Consider the following 25,162-nt stretch of genomic DNA (forward strand, 5'->3'; position numbering starts at 1 on the left):
AAATCAGGAAGTGTGAATCTTCCAGATTTGTTGTTTTTCAAGATTGCTTAGCCATAGTGGGTCCTTTGTATTTCCATATGAGTTTTCAAATCAGGTTATCACTTCCTACAAAAAAGGCAACTAGAATTTTGATAGGGATTGCATTGGATCTATAGATCCCTTTAGGGAGTATTGCCATATTAATAGTAATTCTTCTAATCCACGAACATAGGAGTCTTCCTATTTACTTAGGTCTTCTTTAATTTATTTTAACAATGTTTTGGGGTTTTGAGTATATAAGTCTTACAGTTCTTTTGTTAAACTTATTCTTAAATGTTTTATTCTTTTTGATACTATTGGAAATTGAACTTTTTTTCATTTCTTTTTCAAATTGTTCATTGCTTATATAAAGAAATACAGTTGATTTTTGTATATTAGTCTTTTATCCTGTAACCTTTCAGAACTTCTTTATTAGTTCTAATATTTTTTTCTGTGGATTCCTTAGGTTTTTCCATATATAGATCATATAATGTGCAAGTAGAGATATTTTTACTTATTTCCAGTTTGAATGCCTAGAGATACATTTTTCCCCCGAATTGCCCTGGCTAGAACCTCTAGTATAATATTTAATAGAAATGTCAAGATCTGTTCAGATTTTCTATTAATTCTTGATACAAATTACTTTCAATAGTTTGTATCTTCCTAGGAATTTTTCCATTTCACTTATGTTACCAAATTTGTTGGTGTACTGTTGTTCATAGTATACACATATATTTTTCATTTCTGTAAGGGTGATAGCAGTGTGAACTGAGTCATTCCTGACTTTAGTAATTTGAGTGTTCTCCCTGTAGTCAATACGGTTCCATAGTCACTATGGCTACATGTTTGTCAATTCTGTTGAACTATTCAAAGAACAAAGTTTTGATGTTTTGATTTTCTTAATTGTTTTTGTCTTTACTGTTTAGTTTATTTGCTTTAATTTTATTATATTCTTCCTTCTGCTTGCTTTGGGTTCAGTTTGCAATTCTTTTTCTACTTTCTTAAGGTGGAATGTTAGGTTATTGATTTGAACTTTTTAAACATAGCTTTTACAGCTGTGAATATTTTTATAAAGCAACACTTTATCTGCATCTCAAGTTTTAGTAGTAAGTTACATTTTTGTTTTTATTTATCCCAAAATATTTTCCAACTCTTCTTGTGATTTCTTTTTGACCTTTTGGTTATTTAGGGTTTAATTTCATATTTTTGTGAATTTCCAAATTTTTTTCTTACTCATTTCTGATTTCATCACATTGTGGTCAGAGATTATACTTTGTATGATTTCAGTCCTTGAAATTTAGATGTTTATTTAATAGCCTTGCTTATGGTCTGTCCTGGAGAATGTTCCATGTGCACTTGAGAAGAATATGTATACTGCTGCTGCTGTTGGATGGATTGTTCTCTAGATGTTTATTATGTCTGATTGATTATAGTACTGTCAAGTCTTCTATGTTTTTGTTGATCTTTTCCTAGTTTTACCTGCTATTGGATATATAGAGATAAGACTTAGATATAGACTGTCTATATCTGTGTGTATGTGTATATATAGATATCTAGATATATCCATGTAAAGAGATTTATTATAAAGAATCAGCCTATGTAGTTATGGAGTCTGGGAATTCCAAAATCTGTGGTATGGACTGGCAGGCCCAAGACCCAGGAGAAATGATGGGCAGATGAAGTTCAAAAGCAGTTTGCTGGAGAATTTTCTCTTGCTTAAGGATGCCAGTCTTTTTGTTCTATTCAGACCTTCAAATGATTGGATGAAGCCCATCCACAAGGTGGAGGGCAGTCTAGCCAAAGTTCACTGATGTATGGGGCACCTGGGTGGCTCAGTCGGTTAAGCACCTGACTTTGGCTCAGGTCATGATCTCATGGTTTGTGAGTTTGAGCCCTCTATTGGGCTCTGTGCTCATAGCTCAGATTCTGTGTTTGCCTCTCTCTTGCCCCTTCCCCTGTCACTCTCTGTCTCTCTGTCTCTCTCTCTCAAAAATAAATAAACAAAAAAATTTTTTTTAAAAGTTCACTGATTTAAATGTTCATCCAAAAACACTCCCCAAGTTGACATATAAATAACATATAAAAACTTAGCTTTAGTAAGTCCCCCTTCCTTCTGCCCTCCTTTGGGAAGTTATTGTCATATAAAATATATCTATATATACTGTAAGCCTATCCCATAGAGTTGATTCTCATTCTTGCCATAGTTATGTTGTGTAAAATTGTAGCAAACGCTGAATTAGTGAATACTGAATTATTGCTCCTGGGAGAAATAGGCTTCTTTGAGAGTCGGTTTGTCAGTTAATCAATACATAACTTTGTTTTAGCTGTGTTTCTATTTAAAGTTGCCTTATATAATATATATTGTTCATTAATTAACATTGAACTCATGACCATCAACACTATAACTCATGCCTAAATGAAGCTTATCTAACACATGTATTTTGTCCATAAGGCTTGTCACAGCCTTTCACTTACAGACACTAAACAGTACTTCAATACTTCCTTTTGGGAGTCTTTTAAACAGCAAAATCACTAACAAAAAGCACAGAGGTGCAAAAAACATGGCACTAAATAGACTGCAAGAATGATACTTATTTAGAGTATGAGAACTGAAACAAGAAGGCAGGGCATCACTTTGTTTGACCTCAGTTGGAAACATATGCCTTGGACCATGAGTTGTCGTATGTCTGCAAATGACTACAGAAGTACCACAAAGTATTAATTTTGGAGTTATAAGTAAATTCTAGGTATTAGGTGAATTTGCAAATGCAGAAACCATGAATAATGAGAAACAACTGTAATTATTGTTTGGAAGTCCTTTGAATCGAATAAGAGGTCAGAAATACAAAGAAAAAATACGTTTATACCATCTCTTATATTTACCAATGTAATTATTTTCACTGGTGTTCTTTGTTTCTGTGGTTACAGCTTAGTGTCCTTTTACTTTATTTAGCCTTTAGCATTTCTTATAGTCTGGTCTGCTGGCTATAAATTCTCTCAGTGTTTTTTATCTGCGAATGCCTTAATTTCTCCATGTTTTGTTTTTTGTTTTTTTTTTTAAGTTTATTCTGAGTGAGAGTGAACAGGGGAAGGGGAGAGAGAGAGTGCCAAGCAGACTCTGTGCTGACTGATGCCAGGACTCAATCTCACAAGTTGTGAGATCATAGCCTGAGCTGAAACCAAGATTTGGGAGCTTAACTGACTGAGCCACTCAAACACCCCTTCTACTTCATTTTTGGAGGGTAGTTTTAATGCTTTCCTTCCTTCATGGTTTCTAATGCAAAGTCAGCTGTTAATCTTATGGAGGATCCCTTATACTTCATGAAAGAAGTATTTTCTTTTATTGCTTTAAATGATTAACCTTTGGCTTTGGCTTTTGACAGTTTGTGATGGATGTAGGATCTGAGTCTACTTAGTATCTGTTTTATATATATATACATATACATATGTATATATATGTATATATGTACACATACATATATATACATACATATACATTATATATACATACACACACACATATATAGTGTGTGTATATATATATATATATATATATATACACACACTATAAGCCTATCTAGATGTGGTAGATTAACGGTTTTCATCAGATTTGGTAAAGTGGTGGCTTTTATTTTTTCAGATATGCTTTATGCCCCTTTCCCTTTCTTCTCTTTGTCTCAGACTACCATTATGAGTATGTTGGTAGTCTGTATAGCATCCAATACATCTTTGAGGCAATGTTCATTTCTTTGCATTCCTTTTTCTTTCTGTATCTCAGACTGGATAAACTCAGTTGACCTATCTTCATTGATTCTAATTTCTGCAGTTGAAATTGCTATTTACATTTAACCCCCATAGTGAATTTTTTGTTTGTTACTATATTTTTCAACTCCCATATTTCTATTTGTTCCTTTTTTTAATATAATTCCTGTCTTTTTATTGATATTTTCTCTTTATTAAGACATCATCCTCATAGTTTCCTATAATTCTTTTGGCATGATTTCCTTTAGCTTTTTAGTTTTGGTAAAATTTGCCATCTTCACCATTTTTAAGTGTACATTTCAGTAGTGTTAGGTATATTCACATTATTGTGCAACCAATATCTAGAGCTTTATCATCTTGAGAAACTGAAACTGTGCTTATTAAATAGCTATTCTGCATTTCTCCCTTAGCCGCTGGCAACTACCATCTCCTCTCTGTTTCTGTAACTTTGTCTAATCTATATACCTTATAAGGAGAATCCTTTAGTATTTATCTTTTCATAATTGGTCTTTTGCATTGCATACTGTCTTCAGTGTTCATCCATGCTTTGGGGGCGCCTGGGTGGCTCAGTCGGTTAAGCGTCCGACTTCAACTCAGGTCATGATCTCATGGTTTGTGAGTTTGAGCCCTGCGTCGGGCTCTGTGCTGACAGCTCAGAGCCTGGAGCCTGCTTCAGATTCTGTGTCTTGCTCTCTCTCTGCCCGTCCCCTGCTCATGCTCTGTCTCTCTCTGTCTCAAAAATAAATAAAATATTAAAAATTTTTAAAAAAATATTCATCCATGCTGTTGCATTAGTTTTTGTTAACATATTTACAATAGCTGATTTATAATCTTTGCCTAAGAAGTCCCAACATCTGGGCTTGTTGAGGGACAGTTTTATTCACTGTTCTTTTTTTCTTTTTCTTTTTTTAAGTCATACTTTAGTGTTTCTTTATGTGTCTCATAATTTCTTTGTTGAAATTGAACATATAAAGTGTTGCAATTATATTTAAATAATATAAGACCCTGCCCCCCTCCCACACACACATACCAAAGAATTGTTGTTACTGTTGCTATTTGTTTAGTGATTTTCCTGATCTCATTCTTTTAATGTCTATTCTTTCTTGTATGTGGCCGCTGAAGTTGTACAGTTTCTTTAGTGGTCAGCTAATGATTTTGGGCAGAGATATCCTTAAGTGCTTAAACCCAAAGGTCTTCCACTCTTTGTCAAAGGCTCTGTGTGTGTTTGTTGAGGCATGCCTTTAACTTTGGGCAGATACTTTACAACTCTGTCTTAGCTAGTACACAGCCTCAGTGTCTGCCATAGGTGAACTTTTAGAACCATTTCTCTTGTCATACTTACAGTCCTGTATATTTGCATGACCTTCAGGATTCCCTGGAAAACTTCAGAGCTTTTCAAAGGCCCCCATGGTATCTCATTCCCCAGTTTTTCCTTTTAAATTTTTGATCAGCCTCTTGTTAGCCCCAACTGGTATTGCTGCCTGAGGCAGCTGCAGTGTTGAACAATTGCTACTGGTTGTTTTTGACAGATGCCCGAGGGATAGGGCAGTTCACACATTGTGTTTTCTGAGTCAGATCAAATAAAGATAAATCCTGAGAATAGGGCTCTTCCAAGGAACTGCCCAACATGCCAAATATTGACAGTTCTTTTGGGAAAGGGCTTTTGGGGAGTTCTAATCCTATTCTGCCCCCTACAGCGGTTGCTAGGTTACTGTATTTCACAGCTATTGTGGTTGTGAGGCTGTTGGTTTTCAAGGCTACCATTAATTTGGGAGAAGAGGATGAGAGTAAAAGCAAGTTAAAATACCACAGAGCTGGCCTTATTTGCTGAGATTCATCAGTTTTTCGTGAATAAACACTCCACAGATTGTTGCAAATTAATTTCTAGAGTTCAAAAACCTGTTGTGACAATTGTTACTAGTGTTTTCATTGCTTTTAGGGAGGAGCAGATCTTCATAATTCCTTACACTGCCATTCTAGAAGTGCTTCTTCAGACATTTAGTTTTAACTCTGTGCTTAAATGATTTCATCACTTCTGATCCTTTTATTATGATTAATCTATTGTTTAGATGGAATACTTTTTTCAAGGATTTGTTTGTAGGTAATGTTTTGAGGCCTTTTATATTTACTAATGTGTCTTTGTTGTCTGCACCAATAATCTCCATATGCTTTGTTCACAAAATTTTGAAAATATATCCCCCTATATACAAATATATGTGACAAGCAAATGTTTATGATAATAAAATACCATAGACTGGGTGGTTTTTAAAAAAACAGTAACAAAAACAAAAACCCAGATATTTATTTTCTTAGCAGCTCTGGACGCTGGAAGTCCAGGATCAAAGTGTTGGCAGTTTTGATTTCTCCTCAGGTCTCTTTCTCTTTGGTTTACAGACTATTGCCGTCTCACTGTTCCTTACATGGTCTTTTCTCTGTGCCTCTGCTTCCCTGGTCTTTTTGTCTCTCTCTTTTCTTATAAAGGATTCCAGTCATAATGGATTAGGGCCCCACCCTTATGACCTCATTTAATCCTAATTACCTCCTTTAAGACCCTACTTCCAAATATAGTCACATTAAGGGACACAATTCAATGCATAACAAAGAATATACATATAATATAACATGTAAGTACCACTGTACTAATATTATGTACATACATATGTAACAGAATAAATTTTAAAAGATAATTACATTTTCATTGAAAACAACATATTCTAGTTATATAATTGTTTTTATTTCATGATGTGACTATCAAAGCTTATTCAGGAAATAAAAGTGTCTCTGTCATTTTCTTGTTCACATCTTTGCCTCTATTTAATGATACTTTGCAAAAATCTTTTAAAACTACTCCTTTTACTCCTCATTTTTAATCTGTAAAAACACTTAATCAGGCTTACATGGACTACAGTCCTCTGTAACTACAGTGCAAGCAGGTAGTGAGTGCAACACAACCAGCCCTTGCACACTGTGGAGTTTCCACTCTTCTGGAATATCCCAAAATGTGATATTTGTGCCAAGTGAGGGCATTACTTCCATTCTGTACATTAAGTATTTTAAAAAGTTATTTCCTGGGTAGCTCAGTCGGTTAAGCATACCATTATCTTTGGCCCATATCATTATTTTATGGTCCGTGAGTTTGGGTCCGTGAGTTCGAGCCCTGCATCAGGCTCTGTGCTGACAGCTCAGAGCCTGGAGCCTGCTTCGAGTTCTGTGTCTCTCTCTCTCAGCCCCTACTCTGCTTGTGCGCTCCCTTTCTCTCTCTCTCTCTCTCTCAGAAATAAACATTAAAAAAATAATTTCTTTCTGGTGTTTATGGATAAAGATGTATAGTGCATAAACATTATATAGGCTAATATTTTCTACTTGCACTTTAGTAGGTCATTATAAACCATCCACTTTTGTGGACATTAGTCTAAACATAAAATGTCATCAATAGTTGGGTAGTGAGTTCATTCATGGGTGTTCATTTGCTATGCTTCATATCTTATATGTGTTACATATATTCTGTATTTTAAAGATTTTAAAAAGATTTTAAGCTAGTCATAATTTTGCTTGAAAATTCTGTAGGTGGTATTTCAATAATAATAACCTGTCATTTATTATTGTACAAGAGGAGTCTATGGCTTTTTGATGTGTAGTGTTGCGTCTTCCAGAATATTTTCATGATTATTTCTTTAATTATTCTGTATTTTACATTTGTTGAGACCTTTTCTTTAGCTATGCCAATTAGCTATGAATTAGATGTCTTTATTTTTTACATACCTATCCCCTATATAGTTTTAGTGCCTTTTTCTCCAATATTCTGGACATTTTTTTCAAGTTTGTCCTTACCACTGAATTTCTATAGTATTAATTACGTATAGCTTCCAGGGTTGATTTTAGCTATTTTATTTTACTTTATTTATTTTTACTTTTTGTTGTGGAAAATTTCAACCATAAGAAAATTAAAGTAGTATAATGAATTATGTAAACTCATCATTCATCTTTAACAATTATCTCATGGCCAATCTTGTTTTATCTATTCCTACCCATTCTCCTCCACCGTTTCTATTTGTTTTAAATCAAATTTCAGACGTCATGTCTTTTCATAAGTATTTAGTCTTTATCTCTAAAACATACAGATTTTTTAAAAATATAATTATACTGAAGGTGACAGTTACCTTGTCATCTCTAATGAGTGGAGTGTATTCCTGGATTGCCTGCAAACATCTGTAGTTCTTCTCTTGCCAGAAATTATGGCTGAAGAACAATTCTTAGCATACACCCCTCCCCATAGTTTATTCCACCTCTGATTTCATGATCCTAAGAATAAGGTGTCATATCATGGCTATTTCCATTACCAGTCATACTGTGTAGGTAGGAATTGTAGTCCTAGGATGGATGTAGAAGAACCTTTTAAAGAGAGAAAAAACAGCTCTAGCTGTTCTTGAAAGCAGCTCCTGTGTGTGGATGAGTTGGTCCATGGAAGCCCTGGCTCTAAAGTTGAGGAAAACAAGAGATTTGATGCTAAAAAGTTCTTTTGTTTTGTTTTTTTTTTTAATTTATTTATGTTTGAGAGAGAGAGACAGCATTGAGTGGGGGAGGGGCAGAGAGAAGGTGAGAGAGAATCCCAAGCAGGCTCCACACTGTCTTCACAGAGCCCGTTGCAGGGCCTGAACTCATGAAACTGTGAGATCATGACCTGAGCCAAAACCAAGAGTCAGACTCTGAACTGACTGAGCCACCTGGGCGCCCCTAGTGGCTAAAAAGTTCTAACTGTGATTTTTATCTCTCCATGGACTCACCAATTTACCTGAAGATTTCATCTAAATAGTGATTACTAGAAATTCATTTTAGCTGGCTGTTCATCAGTATTTCTGACACTATTTAAACTTGACATTCTTTTGTGTTTTCCTAAATAAAAGATGGAGGCAAGCAAATTGGGCATTACTGGTTTTCTCTTCTCATAACTATTGCTTTACTAATTTCCCTACTTTCTTTAAACCCCATTGTCTTTAAATTTTAAGTGAAAAAAATCACTTGGTCAGGTCCCACAGCCATTTCTAAAATTTATCCAGCATGTATGTATTAGATTTAATTAGAGGCATTAAAGAAGAGATTTTATTTATCTCTATATAATGGATTTAACTAAGACTACCTTATTTTCCATACCTTGATTAACAGTTTTCAGATAATTGATAGTAAGATTACTCTGAACCAATTTTATACTGATCACAATTAGTATGATCTTTGAAAAAAGACCTTTTTTAAATAATGTTAAACATTATTAAATCTTGTGAAAACATGAAGAGTAGAACTTTCTGAAAATTGTATTCTAGGTAAACAGTGAGTTTCCAATAATGAGTGTTTACCAAATTCACGATTCTCTGTAAAGGGCTTTGAATTACGACTAACTTATAGATATGTTTAAAAATAAGTAAAGCCTACAAAGGGAATCAGAACCAAGAAAAAAGCAGCTTCTGTGGTAAAATTGTGATTGGTAAACATTTTAGTCCATTTACTTCCTTTTTGAATATGTTGTATGTCAACCCTGTTTATATTTATACTAGTCTAGTGTAAATGAAACTAATAACATACTAAAGGTTTACAACAGGTAGAAGGCACAAAGTCCTATGTAGACCTCTCCACAGTGAGTGCCTGTGACTGGGAGCATTTGAACAGTAACCTAAAGAAGATGTTCTCTCATACCCAGTAGTTCAATGTTTTAAGAATCTAATTGATAAATTACATAATTTTCCAATTAAAATATTCTAAGAGATACTGATATTTTGCTCATTTAAAACAAGTTTTGCTTTAAGGCATTTTTAAAAAGTGAATTTTTCCTTGTGCTGTATCAGAATATAGTAGCATGGTAATTTTTACTAGTTTTCTCTTCTTTAGAATTCTCCTTTCAGTTAGAGACTTTATAACCAGATTTTCTGATAATGTTTGAGAAGTATACTAATTATTTTACCTATTCCTGAGAATTTCAAAATACTCTACACATTTTCTTCATATGCCCAAAGCAGTTAAGAGGGGATGTGTTACCAAATGAAACTGGTTCTGTAGGATTGGTAACTTATTTATGGCCACAGAGTCACTCATTAATAAATAGATTTAAGAACAGAGCTTGAAAGGGTAATTTTTGGTTCCTTGTACATTTATATATATTCAAAAATTTTGACATTGAACACATTTCTTTTTTCTTTCTTTTTTTTTTTTAAACTATTTAGAATGTGGGGAATGTAAGAATGGTGCTCAGGTTTTAGTGCTATACCCATGTTTTTCAAACTAACTATATTGAGCAGAAATATTGAACTTGCTAATACATCATATGTGTTTTAATTTATACAGCTTTCTGTTGGAACTTTGTATTTAAATGTTTATTGTTCTCTCACAGGTGTTGGATCCTGAACAAAACCATAACTTCACAGATCATTATCTAAATGTGGCCTTTGACCTTTCCCAAGTTCTTTTTATAGCTACTGCCAACACAACTGCAACTATTCCACCTGCCTTGTTGGACAGAATGGAGATCATTCAGGTCCCAGGTACTTGATTCATAAATAAAATCATTATTTGATATTTTTTGCCTTTCTGAACATAACCCTTGAAGTTGTGCTGTGGAGTTTTGAACAAAAAGTTGATTTGCCAGTGGATGATCTTCAGAGTTGTAAGTCTGATATAAACCAGCTTTTATACAGAGGCTCCTGGCTGGCTCAGCTTGTAGAGCACGTGACACATAATCTCAGGGTCGTGAGTTCAAGCCCCACATTGGGCTTGGAGCCTAGTTAAAAATAAGAAAATGAAAAAATAAAAATTAAACCAGCTTTTATGTAGATTCAAAGTCTGGAACAGCAAAACTTTGTTTTAATCATGACATAAGATTATGTGTATGTTCTGTAAGATGTCAAGAATAAATTTTGTGTAACAGTTTTAGACTTAGCATTAAAGAATGTTTTCCAGTGTCTTGGAAAACAAGACATTCTTCTTTAAAACTATTTCTAAACTCATACATAAAAATAATTTTAAATAATTTACTTTCTCTAAGTGTACTCTTTTTTTTTTTTTTTTTTTTTTAATGTTTACGTACATTTGAGAGAGAGAGAGAGCAAGCAGGGGAAAGGCAGAGAGAGAGGGAGACACAGAACCTGAAGCAGGCTCCAGGCTCCGAGCCATCAGCACAGAGCCCGATGTGGGGCTTGAACTCATGAACCATGAGATCATGACCTGAGCTGAAGTCAGACACTTAACCGACTGAGCCACCCAGGCACCCCAATAATTTATTTTTTCAAAATGAGTATCTAAAACCCAAAAATAGATCTTTCCATGATCAATTTAGCTTCCTGTCCATCAGATTTTGAAGTTTTTATTGTTGAAGAAAGTGTAATCATTTATTTTCGTTAAGAATTAGGTCCTAGAGAGTAGCTGAACTTCTCTTTATAACATTTGGCCTCACTTTTACATAAAAGCGCAGGGTTCTTTTAAATTCTTCTTTTTGGATCTGTCAAGTAGTTATCTTTTTTTTTTTTTTACCATGTCTTCTTCACTGGAGTGTGCAAAATAAAGTCCTTCAGTTATTAACACTAAATAAACCCCAGTGTTTTCACCTTCTTTTAATTGCTTAGAAGTATTTTTTTTTCTAGAAGTGATTGAAATACAAGTGGGTATTTGTTAAAATGAAAATAGAGAAGAATCTAAATATATTTTGATCCTAAATAGAATCTAAATATGTATTTCATAATAATCTGAAACAAATTTTTATTGTCAAGTGAATGATAATTGGATTTCTTAGTTATCTGTAAGTGCTGCAAGTTCTAATATTTAGTTTTAAAATATGGTGGAGTAAAAAATTGTGTGCATATTTATAAGACTAAAATAAATAAGTAATGAGATCCAATTGCCTGGAAACTCCCAATTAAGGCAGAGAATCCATAAGATACATGATCTGAAGTGAAATCATCAGGACAGCTGCTGCACAGGTAGACACATACGATGCCATTCTTTTCCTGTAGGTTCAGTTATCCTATCTCTTACTTTTTTGGCATTTTTTACTACCTTTTTCTACTCAAAAACTGTCTTATCAGTTCTTTTTTATTTTGCTTATTAAATGGAAAGGGGGCAATTAGTTCAGGGAGAATTTTGTCTTACAGGATTTAAAGGCAAAGTCTATGCTCATAAGGCCTTTAAATAAATAAGAACATAAAGTCTTTTAACTATATCAATTATATGTATAATTCCAAATGTACAGAGAAAAAAATTTTAGGGAAATGTCTTACTTTTTGTTTTGTTGTTAATATTTATAGCCAGGGTTCTGAAAATAGCTCCTTTGCATCTCTTCCCTTGGAACCTATCACTTACTTAATTGAAGTCTTTGTTGTTGTTGCCGTGGTAAATTTTTCCATTTACGTATCAAATTATGCTAAAGAAAAGAGATGTATTATTTGCCTTTTAAATAATAAAAATTTGCATTTGAGTTAAGGAGATAATTACCTCATAAGATTTGACTGAGATTTTTCCTCTTCTTTGAGAGATGTATTATTTTTTTTTAATTGTATTTTTTATTTTTTAAAACTTACATCCAAATTAGTTAGCATATAGTGAAACAATAATTTCAGGAGTAGATTCCTTAGTGCCCCTTACCCATTTATCCATCCCACCTCCCATAACCCCTCCCATAACCCTCAGTTTGTTCTCCGTATTTATGAGTCTCTTCTGTTTTGTGCCCCTCCCTGTTTTTATATTATTTTTGTTTCCCTTTCCTTATGTTCATCTGTTTTGTCTCTTAAAGTCCTCTTAAGAGTGAAGTCATATGATATTTGTCTTTCTCTGACTAATTCTGCTTAGCATAATACCCTCTAGTTCCATCCACGTAGTTGCAAATGGCAAGATTTCATTCCTTTTGATTGCCGAGTAATACTCCATTGTATATATATACCACATCTTCTTTATCCATTCATCCATCGATGGACATTTGGGCACTTTCCATACTTTGGCTATTGTTGATAGTGCTGCTATAAACATGGGGGTGCATGTGTCCCTTCGAAACAGCACACCTGTATCCTGTGGATAAATGCCTAGTAGTGCAATTGCTGAATCATAGGGTAGTTCTATTTTTAGTTTTTTGAGGAACCTCCATACAGTTTTCCAGAGTGGCCACACCAGCTTGCATTCCCACAGAGAGGTATTATTAATCAAGAGACTTTCAAAACGTGCTCAGTAAATGTTTTTTTTTATTTGTTTGTGGACAGAGTTGGAAATATTAACGGTTATTAGCTGGAGATTAAATTTCTTTATTCTGATTATAATTTTAGTTGAAGTAACACTTAAATTCAGTCTGAATTGAAGATCCATTGAGTCTGCATTTGATTCATTAAAAAAAAATGTGGCACCGTGGAAGCTGTGTGAATGATTACATTTTGTAATCAAAGGTCACTTTTTTCCCAGGGTATACACAAGAAGAGAAGATCGAGATTGCCCACAGGCACTTGATCCCAAAGCAGTTGGAACAGCATGGGCTGACTCCTCAGCAGATTCAGATCCCACAGGTTACTACTCTTGACATCATCACCAGGTTAGTCAGCCATCCTGAGGCCTCTGTAATGTTGGAGTCTCAAAAGAAGATTATTTTACTGGCAACTCATAGCATCCATTTCTCTCTCCCCATCAGATTCCCAGCAAGCATTACCACAACTTGATTTACATAGAGCTCTGTATTAGGCAGAAATTCATAGGGAAAGCATTTAGAGTATCTTCATAGCTGAGGACTTTAGTTGAGCCAGAATTTCAACTTTTTCACAATAGCAGTGTAAGGGATTAATTTGATAAATTAAGAACCAAAAACAAGGAAAATATTGAGACACCTTATATGCCCAGGACCTTAAAAGTTAAATTCTCTTAAGAGGTGGGATGCTACTTTCAGATACCTATTTTAAGTTATTCAGATTTTCTTTTCTTCTCTTTGAGAGATTTTAAACATCCTTAGAATTTTCATCTTGGGAATTAACACCAGAACAATAGAGAGGGTGCTTTCCCAAGTTAGCTACCAAGTGCTTAAGCCTGTAGCCAGCACTACGTAAATTATCTGAATAGAGTATTGCTTCATCTGATTTATAGATTGCATGTTTGAATGGAAAATATACCCTGTTGAGAATTTATATCTGCAACAGCCTCTTACAGTTTTCCTGGCTCAGTGTTACAGATCCATTGCATCATCTGGCAAATTGTGTTGAGCTGCCAAACACTCCTCACGCGGCCCTCTCGCAGTAACTGCTTTTTTTTAGGGGAAGCAAAGTTACCTCTCCATTTTAAACTTTGACTTAGAGTTTGGCCAGTCAGACTGTTTTTTTTGATCTAAGCCAGCCTTCTTATGGAAGTCTGTTTGGAAGTCTGTTTAAATTTATACACAAAACAGTAAGACTAGATCTGACCTGGGAGTTCCTTTTCATAACTTGTGATTCATGGTGTGGATAATGCCAGGGGAAATAAAATAGGTGATTTATATGCCGAAGTCTTCCAACAATATTATTCCAGATAACACCCCTGATGCCTTTGCGTAACTTTCAACAAGTCACTTAAACTTTTTCCTAGCTTCCCCATCTGTAAAATATGAGTGAAAGAAAAAAAAAAATCTGGATCAAAATAATAATGACTTTGAAGAGTAATCATTATTTGTATTTCCCAATTGTTGCTTCGAGAACTATTTCTTTTTTATAAACTTGTTTGCCCAAAACATCAAATATTAAAAGCTATGGACATTAGGAAATGTCTCTGAGCAGTTTTAATATATTTAAAAACAGCGTAGGTATTTGCTACTCCAAGCAAGTTTTGGCTATTTTTTAGTGACCTACCAAGCTTAGGATATAGTTTTTCATCTTTTGATGTATTTTTCATCTTTGTGTGTGTCCTAGTCTGAGACCCATAATGTTCAGGAGGAGGGGAGGGGATCTCAGATCTCATCTAGTCCTACCTCCCTCATGGTATAACTAGCCTACTTGAGCTCCTCCAGTGCTAGAGGGCTCACTGCTGTCTACTCTTTGGTAAGTAAATAAATGGTTATAAAATAATCTTTATGTTCTCCTCCCTATATTTTTCTAGTTCTGCCTTAAACAAGCACCTGGAATCTAAGGATAAATTCCTCCCTTGTACAGCCCCTCTGGCATTAAAAAAAAAAAAAAAAAAAAAAAAGTCAGGTCCACTTCCCATAAATGTTCTCTTTTTCAAGTTAAACATTCCTATTCTCTTTACACTTCCTCTTGACCCACTTTCAAGACTTTTCACCTTTCTGATTAGTCATCTTCTGGATGATGTCTGTGAAATCAATGTCCCTTTTAAAATTAAACACCCAGAGTGGAACTCAGTATTTCAGATGTAGCCCAAACAATTTGTGGTATAAGACTACTGGTTTTCTTATTTTGATTATATTATTTTATTATAATAAAATATATATAAATATATATAAATAATATAAAAAATAATAATATTTTATTATAATATTTATGATTATATTATTTATCTGAAGATACAGCTTTCTTAGGTTATTCTCTTGCATATTGCACTTACAGTTACCAAACATCTTCACTTGTTTTTCATACGAATTTCTGAGTTCAGTCTGTCTCATTCTGTATTCATAGGGTTGAATTTTTTAAAGCCCAAAGGGAGAGGAGTTTGTAGTTATGTATATTTTGTTGTCGGTCTCAGCTACCATTGCAGCAAATTGATTTTTTTTTATCTTGATTATCTTTAGTTTTATGTCTTCTGGAAATTGGCATAGGTAGCATCTTCATACTCATATCATAGATAAGAAACATCAGCTACTTCTCATTTGATAATGGTCATTCTTCCCTTTTTGGTTTAAAAATACTAAATAGAGATGGTGTGTCTAGTTTCTTTCAATCAGTTGTTAATGTTATATTGTCTCCATTAGCTCCTAGCCCGTTATTATTCTGACCACCTTAAAAAAAAAAAAAAAAGGCAGTATTTCATTTGTATTGCTATGGTTGTCATTATTTCTGGCAGTTTATTCTGAACTTCCTGGTACCAATTCTACGTGTTTGTGCCATTCCCCGGTAAGCTTCCGCAATCCCTGTTCTTTCATCTTTTGTCCAGACCCTTTAATCTGAGCTCATCAGCTAGTTGTCTAGGAAGCTACATTGGGTTTTTGTTTTTGTTTTTGTTTTTACATGTTGGTTTGTTTAGTTTTAACATGCCTCTCTTTTTTCTTCCTTACTGAAATTATATGCAGTTGTATAATAATGGACTTTATGCTTACCTCTTCCTATCCCTTTGATTCAAATGAGTTTTATTTTAGAGTGTTTGGCCAAGAGTTTTTGTCTTTTCTCAGAACTTTTGAATTTAAAAAAAAATTTAGTGTTTATTTTATTTATTTTTAATTAAAAAAAAATTTTTTATGTTTATTTTTGAGAGAAAGAGACCAAGTGCAAGCAGGGGAAGGGCAGAGAGAGAGACGGAGACACAGAATCTGAAGCAGGCTCCAGGCTCTGTGCTGTCAGCACAGAGCCAGATGCAGGGCTTGAATGCACGAAACCGTGAGATCATGACCTGAGCCAAAGTCAGACACTTAACCGACTGAGCCACCCAGGTGCCCCTATTGTTTTTTATCTTTAATTTTTTTTTTTAATATTTATTTATTTTTCAGAGACAGATAGAGTCAGAGTGCAAGTAGAGGAAGGACAGAGAGAGAAGGAGACACAGAATTCAAAGTAAGCTCCAGGCTCTGAGCAAGCTGTCAGCACAGAGCTCAACACAGGGCTCAAACCCACAAACCATGAGATCCTGACCTGAGCTGAAGTCGGATGCTCAACGACTGAGCCACCCAGGCACCCCAATGTTTATTTATTTTTGAGAGAGGGAGAGAGAGAGAGAGCAAGCGCGTGAGCAGTGGAAGGGCAGAGAGAGAGGGAGGAGACACAGAATCTGAAGCAGGCTCCAGGCGCTGAGCTGTCAGCGCAGAGCCCAACACTGAGCTCAAACATGAACCGTGAGATCATGACCTGAGCCAAAGTTGGATGCTCAACCAGCTGAGCCACCCAGGTGCCCCTAAACTTTTGAAATTTGCTTCCCTAAAGTTTAGAATATATGTGTGACTGCCTAATCAAATCCAGTTTTTCAGATAAATCTATATTCTCTACCTGATGCTATTCAAATCTGTCCAGGGTTGGGAGGCCAAAAATGGTTGTGCCAAATAATGTTTTATGCAGTAGCTTATAGAATTTAAATCTAACATAAGTTTTTTAAGACGGCTCTGCTTAACCACATTTAGAATCTTCTTCGCAAATTCACAGTGCTTGTATCAGCATACTTTCTTTCTTTAGAAGTCTCTGAAAATACACTGAATAGAGGTGACTAGTTCAGTTCCTAGTAAACTCTAGATTTCTGTTGGGGCACCTGGATGACTCAGTCGGTTAAGCGTCTGACTCTTGATTTCGGCTCAGGTCATGATCTCCCAGTTCATGAGATCGAGCCCCCCAGTAGGGCTCTGCACTGACAGGGCAGAGCCTGCTTAGGATTCTCTCTCCCTTTCTCTCTGCCCTTCCACTACACGCGTGCGCTCTCTCTCTCTGTCTCTGTCTCTGTCTCTCCCTCTCTAAAAATAAATAAATAAACATTAAAAAAAACAGATTTTTATTTATGATTATTTTTTGCTTTAGTTGGAAAAGAGTTTTATTTTTCTGATTCTTCCAGCAATTTTTCAAGTATGATAAATTCATCTTAAATTTTCTTAAATTGACAAATTTTGGTTTAGAAAGCTCTTAACATATCATCAAGGAGTAAATGATGTCTTATCTGCTGCCAGATTTACTTTGGCAATATAAATTGAAGAACCAAGGATTCATTTTTAAGTGTAGGATAATTATTCAAGATAAAATCCATATAGAGGGGAAAGTTATAGCTGAAAATACATCTGAATATTTAAGAAATAACAATAATGAGGAATTTTTAAATGTGAGGAAGTTTAGCACTTAAGAAAATGTGATGAACATTTGGGGCACCTGAGTGGCTCAGTGAAACATCTCCAACTCTTGAATTCAGCTCAGGTTATGATCCCAGGTTGTGGGATTGAGTCCTTTGTTGGACTCCATGCTGAGTGTGGAGCTTGCTGGGGGTTCTCTCTCTTCCTCCTTCATTCCCTCCCTCCCTCTGTCTATTCCCTCCCACCCCCCTCCCCTGCTCACCTACACGCTCTCTCTCTAAAATAAAATAAGTAGTTCTCTCTTTTTTTTTTTTTTTTTTTGCTGAGTCTCTGTCTGGTTTGGGAATCAAAGTAATGCTGGCTTCATAGAATGAGTCTGGAAATTTTCCTTCCCTTTCTATTTTTTGGAAAAGCTTGAGAAGGATAGGTATTATCTCTGCTTTAAATGTCTGGTAGAGTTCCCCAGGGAAGCCATCTGGTCCTGGACTGTTCTTTGTTGGGAGATTTTTGGTAACTGATTTCAATTTCTTCACTGGTTATGGGTCTGTTCAAATTTTCTATTTCTTCCTGTTTGAGTTTTGGAAATGTGTGGGTGCTTAGGAATTTGTCCATTTCTTCCAGGTTGTCCAGTTTGGTGGCATATAATTTTTCATAGTATTCCCTGATAATTGCTTGTATCTCTGAGGGATTGGTTGTAATAATTACATTTTCATTCATGATTTTATCTATTTGGGTGTTCCCCTTTTCTTTTTGAGAAGCCTGGCCAGAGGTTTATCAATTTTGTTTATTTTTTCAAAAAACCAACTCTTGGTTTCGTTGATCTGCTCTACAGTTTTTTTAGATTCTATATTGTTTATTTCTGCTCTAATCTTTATTATTTCTGTTCTTCTGCTGGGTTTGGGGTGTCTTTGCTGTTTTGCTGTTAGATTTTGTATTTGGGATTTTTCTTGTTTCTTGAGATAGGCCTGGATTGCAATGTATTTTCCTCTCAGGACTGCCTTTGCTGCATCCCAAAGCATTTGGATTGCTGTATTTTCATTTTCATTTGTTTCCATATATTTCTTAATTTCTTCTCTAATTGCCTGGTTGACCCATTCATTCTTTAGTAGGTGTTCTTTAACCTCCATGCTTTTGAAGGTTTTCCAGACTTTTTCCTGTGGTTGATTTCAAGCTTCATAGCATTGTGGTCTGAAAGTGTGCATGGTATGATCTCAATTCTTGTATACTTATGAAGGGCTGTTTTGTGACCCAGTATGTGATCTATCTTGGAGAATGTTCCATGTGCACTCGAGAAGAAAGTATATTCTGTTGCTGTGGGTTGCAGAGTTCTAAATATATCTGTCAAGTCCATCTAATCCAATGTATCATTCAGGGCCCTTGTTTCTTTATTGATCCTGTGTCTACATGATCTATCCATTGCTGTAAGTAGAGTATTAAAGTCCCCTGCAGTTACCACATTCTTATCAATAAGGTTGCTTATGTTTGTGATTGTTTTATATATATGGGGGCTCCCGTATTTGGCACATAGACATTTATAATTGTTAGCTCTTCCTGATGGATAGACCCTGTAATTATTATATAATGCCCTTCTTCATCTCTTGTTACAGCCTTTAATTTAAAGTCTGGTTTGTCTGATATAAGTATGGCTTTCTTTTGACTTCCATTAGCATGATAAATAGTCCTCCATCCCCTCACTTTCAATCTGAAGGTGTCCTCAGGTCTAAAATGAGTCTCTTGTCGACAGCAAATAGATGGGTCTTGTTGTTTTTTTTTTATCCATTCTGATACCCTATGTCTTTTGGTTGGAGCAATTAGTCCATTTATATTCAGTGTTATTATTGAAAGATATGGGTTTAGAGTCATTGTGATGTCTTTAGGTTTTATGCCTGTAGTGATGTCTCTAGTCCTTTGTGGTCCTTGCAACATTTCACTCGCAGAATCCCCCTTAGGATCGCTTGTAGGGCTGGTTTAGTGGTGATGAATTCCTTCAATTTTTGTTTGTTTGGGAAGACCTTTATCTCTCCTTCTATTCTGAATGACAGACTTGCTGGATAAAGGATTCTCAGGTGCATATTTTTTCTGTTCGTCGCATTGAATATTTCCCGCCATTCCTTTCTGGCCTGCCAAGTTATAGATGCAAAAATTCTGAATAAGATATTAGCAAATCGAATTCAACAGCATATAAAAAGAATTATTCACCATGATCAAGTGGAATTCATTCCTGGGCTGCAGGGCTGGTTCAACATTCGCAAATCAATCAATGTGATACATCACATTAATAAAAGAAAAGATAAGAACCATATGATCATATCAATCGATGCAGAAAAAGCATTTGACAAAATTCAGCATCCTTTCTTAATAAAAACCCTCGAGAAAGTTGGGATAGAAGGAACATACTTAAACATCATAAAAGCCATTTATGAAAAGCCCACAGCTAATATCCTCAGTGGGGAAAAACTGAGAGCTTTCCCCAAGATCAGGAACACAACAGGGATGTCCACTCTTACCGTTGTTGTTTAACATAGTGTTGGAAGTGCTAGCATCAGCAATCAGACAACAAAAGGAAATCAAAGGCATCAAAATTGGCAAAGATGAAGTCAAGCTTTCACTTTTTGCAGATGACATGATATTATACATGGAAAATCTGATAGACTCCACCAAAAGTCTACTAGAACTGATATGTGAATTCAGCAAAGTCACAGGATACAAAATCAATGTACAGAAATCAGTTGCATTTTTATACACTAATAATGAAGCAAAAGAAAGAAATAAACTGATCCCATTCACAATTGCACCAAGAAGCATAAAATACCTAGGAATAAAGCTAACCAAAGATGTAAAACATCTGTATGCTGAGAACTATAGAAAGCTTATGAAGGAAATTGAAGAAGATATAAAAAAATGGAAAAACATTCCATGTTCATGGATTGGAAGAATAAATATTGTTTAAATGTCAATACTACCCGGGGCGCCTGGGTGGCGCAGTAGGTTAAGCGTCCGACTTCAGCCAGGTCACGATCTCGCGGTCCGTGAGTTCGAGCCCCGCGTCAGGCTCTGGGCTGATGGCTCAGAGCCTGGAGCCTGTTTCCGATTCTGTGTCTCCCTCTCTCTCTGCCCCTCCCCCGTTCATGCTCTGTCTCTCTCTGTCCCAAAAATAAAAAAATAAAAAAAAACGTTGAAAAAAAGAAAAAAAAAATTAAAAAAAAAAAAATAAATGTCAATACTACCCAATGCTATCTACACATTCAATGCAATTCCAATCAAAATTGCACCAGCATTCTTCTTGAAGCTAGAACAAGCAATCCTAAAATTTGTAAGGAACCACAAAAGACCCAAATAGCCAAAGTAATATTGAAGAAGACAACCAAAGCGGGAGGCATCACAATCCCAGACTTTAGCCTCTACTACAAAGCTGTCATCATCAAGACAGCATGGTATTGGCACAAACACAGACACATAGACCAATGGAATAGAACAGAGACTCCAGAATTGGACCCACAAAAGTATGGCCAACTAATCTTTAACAAAGCAGGAAAGAATATCCAGTGGAAAAAAGACAGTCTCTTTAACAAATGGTACTGGGAGAACTGGACAGCAACATGCAGAAGAATGAAACTGGGCCACTTTATTACACCATTCACAAAAATAAACTTAAAATGGATGAAGGACCTGAATGTGAGACAGGAAACCATCAAAACCTTAGGGGAGAAAGCAGGAAAAAACCTCTGTGACCTCAGCCACAGCAATTTCTTACTTGACATATCTCCAAAGGAAAGGGAATTAAAAGCAAAAACAAACTATTGGGACCTCATGAAGATAAAAAGCTTCTGCACTGCAAAGGAAACAATCAACAAAACTAAAAAGCAACCGACAGAATGGGAAAAGATATTTGCAAATGACATATCGGACAAAGGGCTAGTATCCAAAATCTATAAAGAACTCACCAAACTCCACACCCGAAAAACAAATAATCCAGTGAAGAAATGCACAGAAAACATGAATAGACACTTCTCAAAAGAAGACCTCCAGATGGCCAACACGCACATGAAAAGATGCTCAACTTCTCTCCTCATCAGAGAAATACAAATCAAAGCCACACTCAGATACCACCCCACGCCAGTCAGAGTGGCTAAAATGAACAAATCAGGAGACTATACATGCTGGAGAGGAGGTGGAGAAACGGAACCCTCTTGCACTGTTGGTGGGAATGCAAACTGGTGCAGCCGCTCTGGAAAACAGTGTGGAGTTTCCTCAAAAAATTAAAAATAAATCTACCCTATGATCCAGCAATAGCACTGCTAGGAATTGACCCAAGGGATACAGGAGTGCTGATGCATAGGGGCACTTGTACCCCAATGTTTATAGCAGCACTTTCAACAATAGCCAAATTATGGAAAGAGCCTAAATGCCTATCAGCTGGTGAACGGATAAAGAAATTGTGGTTTACATACACAATGGAATACTACATGGCATTGAGAAAGAATGAAATCTGGCCTTTTGTAGCAACGTGGATGGAACTGGAGAGTGTTATGCTAAGTGAAATAAGTCATACAGAGAAAGACAAATACCCTATGTTTTCACTCTTATGTGGATCCTGAGAAACTTAACGAAAGACCATGGGGGAAGGGAAGGGGAAAAAAAAAAGTTAGGGAGGAAGCCAAACCATAAGATAAGAGCCTCTTAAAAACTGAGAACAAACTGAGGGTTGATGGGGGTGGGAGGGAGGGTAGGGTGGGTGATGGATATTGAGGAGGGCACCTGTTGGGATGAGCACTGGGTGTTGTATGGAAACCAACTTGACAATAAATTTCATATTAAAAATAAATTAAATAAAAAGACTTAAAAAAATGTAATGAACTTTTAAATGTACACTCTTTCGTATAAATGTTAATCATATTATTTCTATTTTTACAGGTGGTGCTTAGCCAAAATAAAATATTTTTCTTTGATGACAGGTATACCAGAGAGGCAGGGGTTCGATCTCTGGATAGGAAGTTTGGAGCCATTTGCCGAGCTGTTGCTGTGAAGGTGGCAGAAGGACAACATAAAGAAGCCAAGTTGGACCATTCTGATGTGGCTGAGGGAGAAGGTCTGTGACTTTGATTTGGTACTCTCAGGCTTGGTGGGAGGAGGCCATGGCAAAAAAGAGTTGGATGTGGAGGGGTGGTGTAGGATAGTCCTTGGAGCAGTGGCACATAATACTCCACCGGTAAAGACGTCCAGTGAATAAGTAATAACTTAACATTGATGTATTTTATTAAGAGGATTCTCTTTTACAAATAGTACAGAGTTTAGGCTGGAGTAATACTCAGTATTAATGCTTTAAGGATATCATAAATTTCTCCAGATTTATGGTGGTACGCTTACGTATGGGTTCTGGTGTTCTCTTTTTTCCCTCTGATCCACACTGTTGTTGAGTCTTTCAGTATTTATACCATAGAAAATTATTACAGCAGTTAAAAAAATCCAAGCTGTCCAAATACCTCACGGGTAGATCTTTGTACTCTGGAAGAGCTTTATATATAATAATTTGTTTGTCTTACACATTTTCTTTGATAGGTATACAATTAAAATGTAATTTAAATTATTTTTTTCTTAAATAATTGTGGAGGTGGTGATGGGAAAAAAAAAGAAGCGTTCTATTACTAAATCAAATGTGGACATTTCCATTGGTACCCGGTTTGCAAGTTTTAATTTGTTGCCCCAGACCTGTACAGGGTCTCAGTTCATCATCCCATGCTGCTTGCCAAAACTTGCTTTAACAAAACATGACTTGGGCAGAAGGGAATTGGAATTTTCTTTTATACTAAAAAGATTTGTTAGATGTCCTACCATTTCCATAGCTCTTCCTAGAAAGGAGTTTGATGAATGTGGTTGGAGAACTGTAATTTGTGAGACACACAGTGGAACAGATGTAAAAATCTTCCCTGTTTTTCCTTGTGTTGCTAAACACAGTACGTTTTACATGTTATCATCAAAAGAGTAGACTTTCATATAATCATCCTGTTTCCAGTATGATGCTTCCACCCCTGCTCCTACTGTGCCAGAACCTTCCTGGTTTGCTTTCTCCAGGGCGTCAACTTCCCATTTCTGTTCAACTAGAGAGGATAGTGCCCTGGTTCTGTGGAGTAGGGGTAGGGATCTTGAGCTCTAATTGTTTCTTACACAGACTTTAACAGTTTTATGTTTAGTACTGTACATTACCCATCAGTATTTTCAGGGGTACTTCGAATTCCCTAGCTTTTGTAGGATTGTATGGACAACTCCCCTTCCCCCACAGATGTTAAGGCTTCTCATTTCTCTAGGTTAAACGTTTGTTACTTCCTGTTCACCTGCTGTTTTCCATAATACTGTCAGCATCTCTTATTAGCTGTTGTCTTCTGTCTTAATTCTTTTTGTCCTTAAGGGTTTATACTTTCTTAATTTCTTAATTGTCATTTTAGTAGGACTTGGAGAGGAAGTTTAAAGATAAACACTTGTTCAGACCATTATTTTCAAAAATCTGAATTTTCTTTTAAAATTTTTTAACGTTTATTTATTTTTGAGAGAGACAGAGTGCAAGCAGGGGAGGGACAGAGAGACGGGAGACACATAATCTGAAGGAGGCTCCAGGCTCTGAGCTGTCAGCACAGAGCCGGATGCGGGGCTCGAACCTACGAACTGTGAGATCATGACCTGAGCCAAAGTCAGATGCTTAACTGACTGAGCCACCCAGGTGCCCCTCAAAAATCTGAATTTTTAAAAAATGCCCTAAATGATGGGGCGCCTGGGTGGCGCAGTCGGTTAAGCCTCCGACTTCAGCCAGGTCACGATCTCGCGGTCCGTGAGTTCGAGCCCCGCGTCGGGCTCTGGGCTGATGGCTCAGAGCCTGGAGCCTGTTTCCGATTCTGTGTCTCCCTCTCTCTCTGCCCCTCCCCCGTTCATGCTTTGTCTCTCTCTGTCCCAAAAATAAATAAAAAAAAAAACGTTGAAAAAAAAAAAAAATTAAAAAAAAAAAATGCCCTAAATGAGTGGTAACCTATCAAGAATGGAATGAATCACTGGTGTAGCTGACAGGGACAGTGGAGAACTGAGGTGTTTTTCCCCTTTTTCTCTTTCTAAATGTAAGACCTATATCCTCCTGCATTTCCTCCTTTTTATTCTTGGAACACTCCCTTTGTGCTGTGGCCTGCAGGCCAAAGGAAGCTTACCGTAGTCATGCAGTGCTTAACGTTTATACATATGTCCATTAGCATATTTCTAACAATGTCTGTGATCATATTAGCTATTTAAAGATAACCCTGAAATATTCAAGAACTTGTTCAAACAGCTTGTGAACTGTATAGGAACATGCATTTTTTCATGGCTACATTTATTTGGTTACTTTTTCTTAATCCATGATTCACAGAACAAACCCTAAATGATAACATAACTAAGCAGATTTGAGTAGTTAAGATACTACCTAGGTCATCTAGATAAATAATTAGGATA

General features: G+C 35.9%; 1 protein-coding gene across 1 annotated transcript in view; it reads left to right on the plus strand.

Moving 5' to 3' along the window:
* The window catches only part of LONP2 (lon peptidase 2, peroxisomal), a 104,184-nt gene that overhangs the window by 45,177 nt on the left and 33,845 nt on the right, over positions 1–25,162 (plus strand). The window contains exons 9-11 of the mRNA XM_058706807.1: positions 10,160–10,310; positions 13,207–13,333; positions 22,648–22,781. Of these exons, the coding sequence (XP_058562790.1) occupies positions 10,160–10,310; positions 13,207–13,333; positions 22,648–22,781 (412 nt within the window). The remainder of the gene's footprint in view (positions 1–10,159; positions 10,311–13,206; positions 13,334–22,647; positions 22,782–25,162) is intronic.

Source organism: Neofelis nebulosa, chromosome 17, assembly GCF_028018385.1.
Source record: "Neofelis nebulosa isolate mNeoNeb1 chromosome 17, mNeoNeb1.pri, whole genome shotgun sequence".
Taxonomy (NCBI): domain Eukaryota; kingdom Metazoa; phylum Chordata; class Mammalia; order Carnivora; family Felidae; genus Neofelis; species Neofelis nebulosa.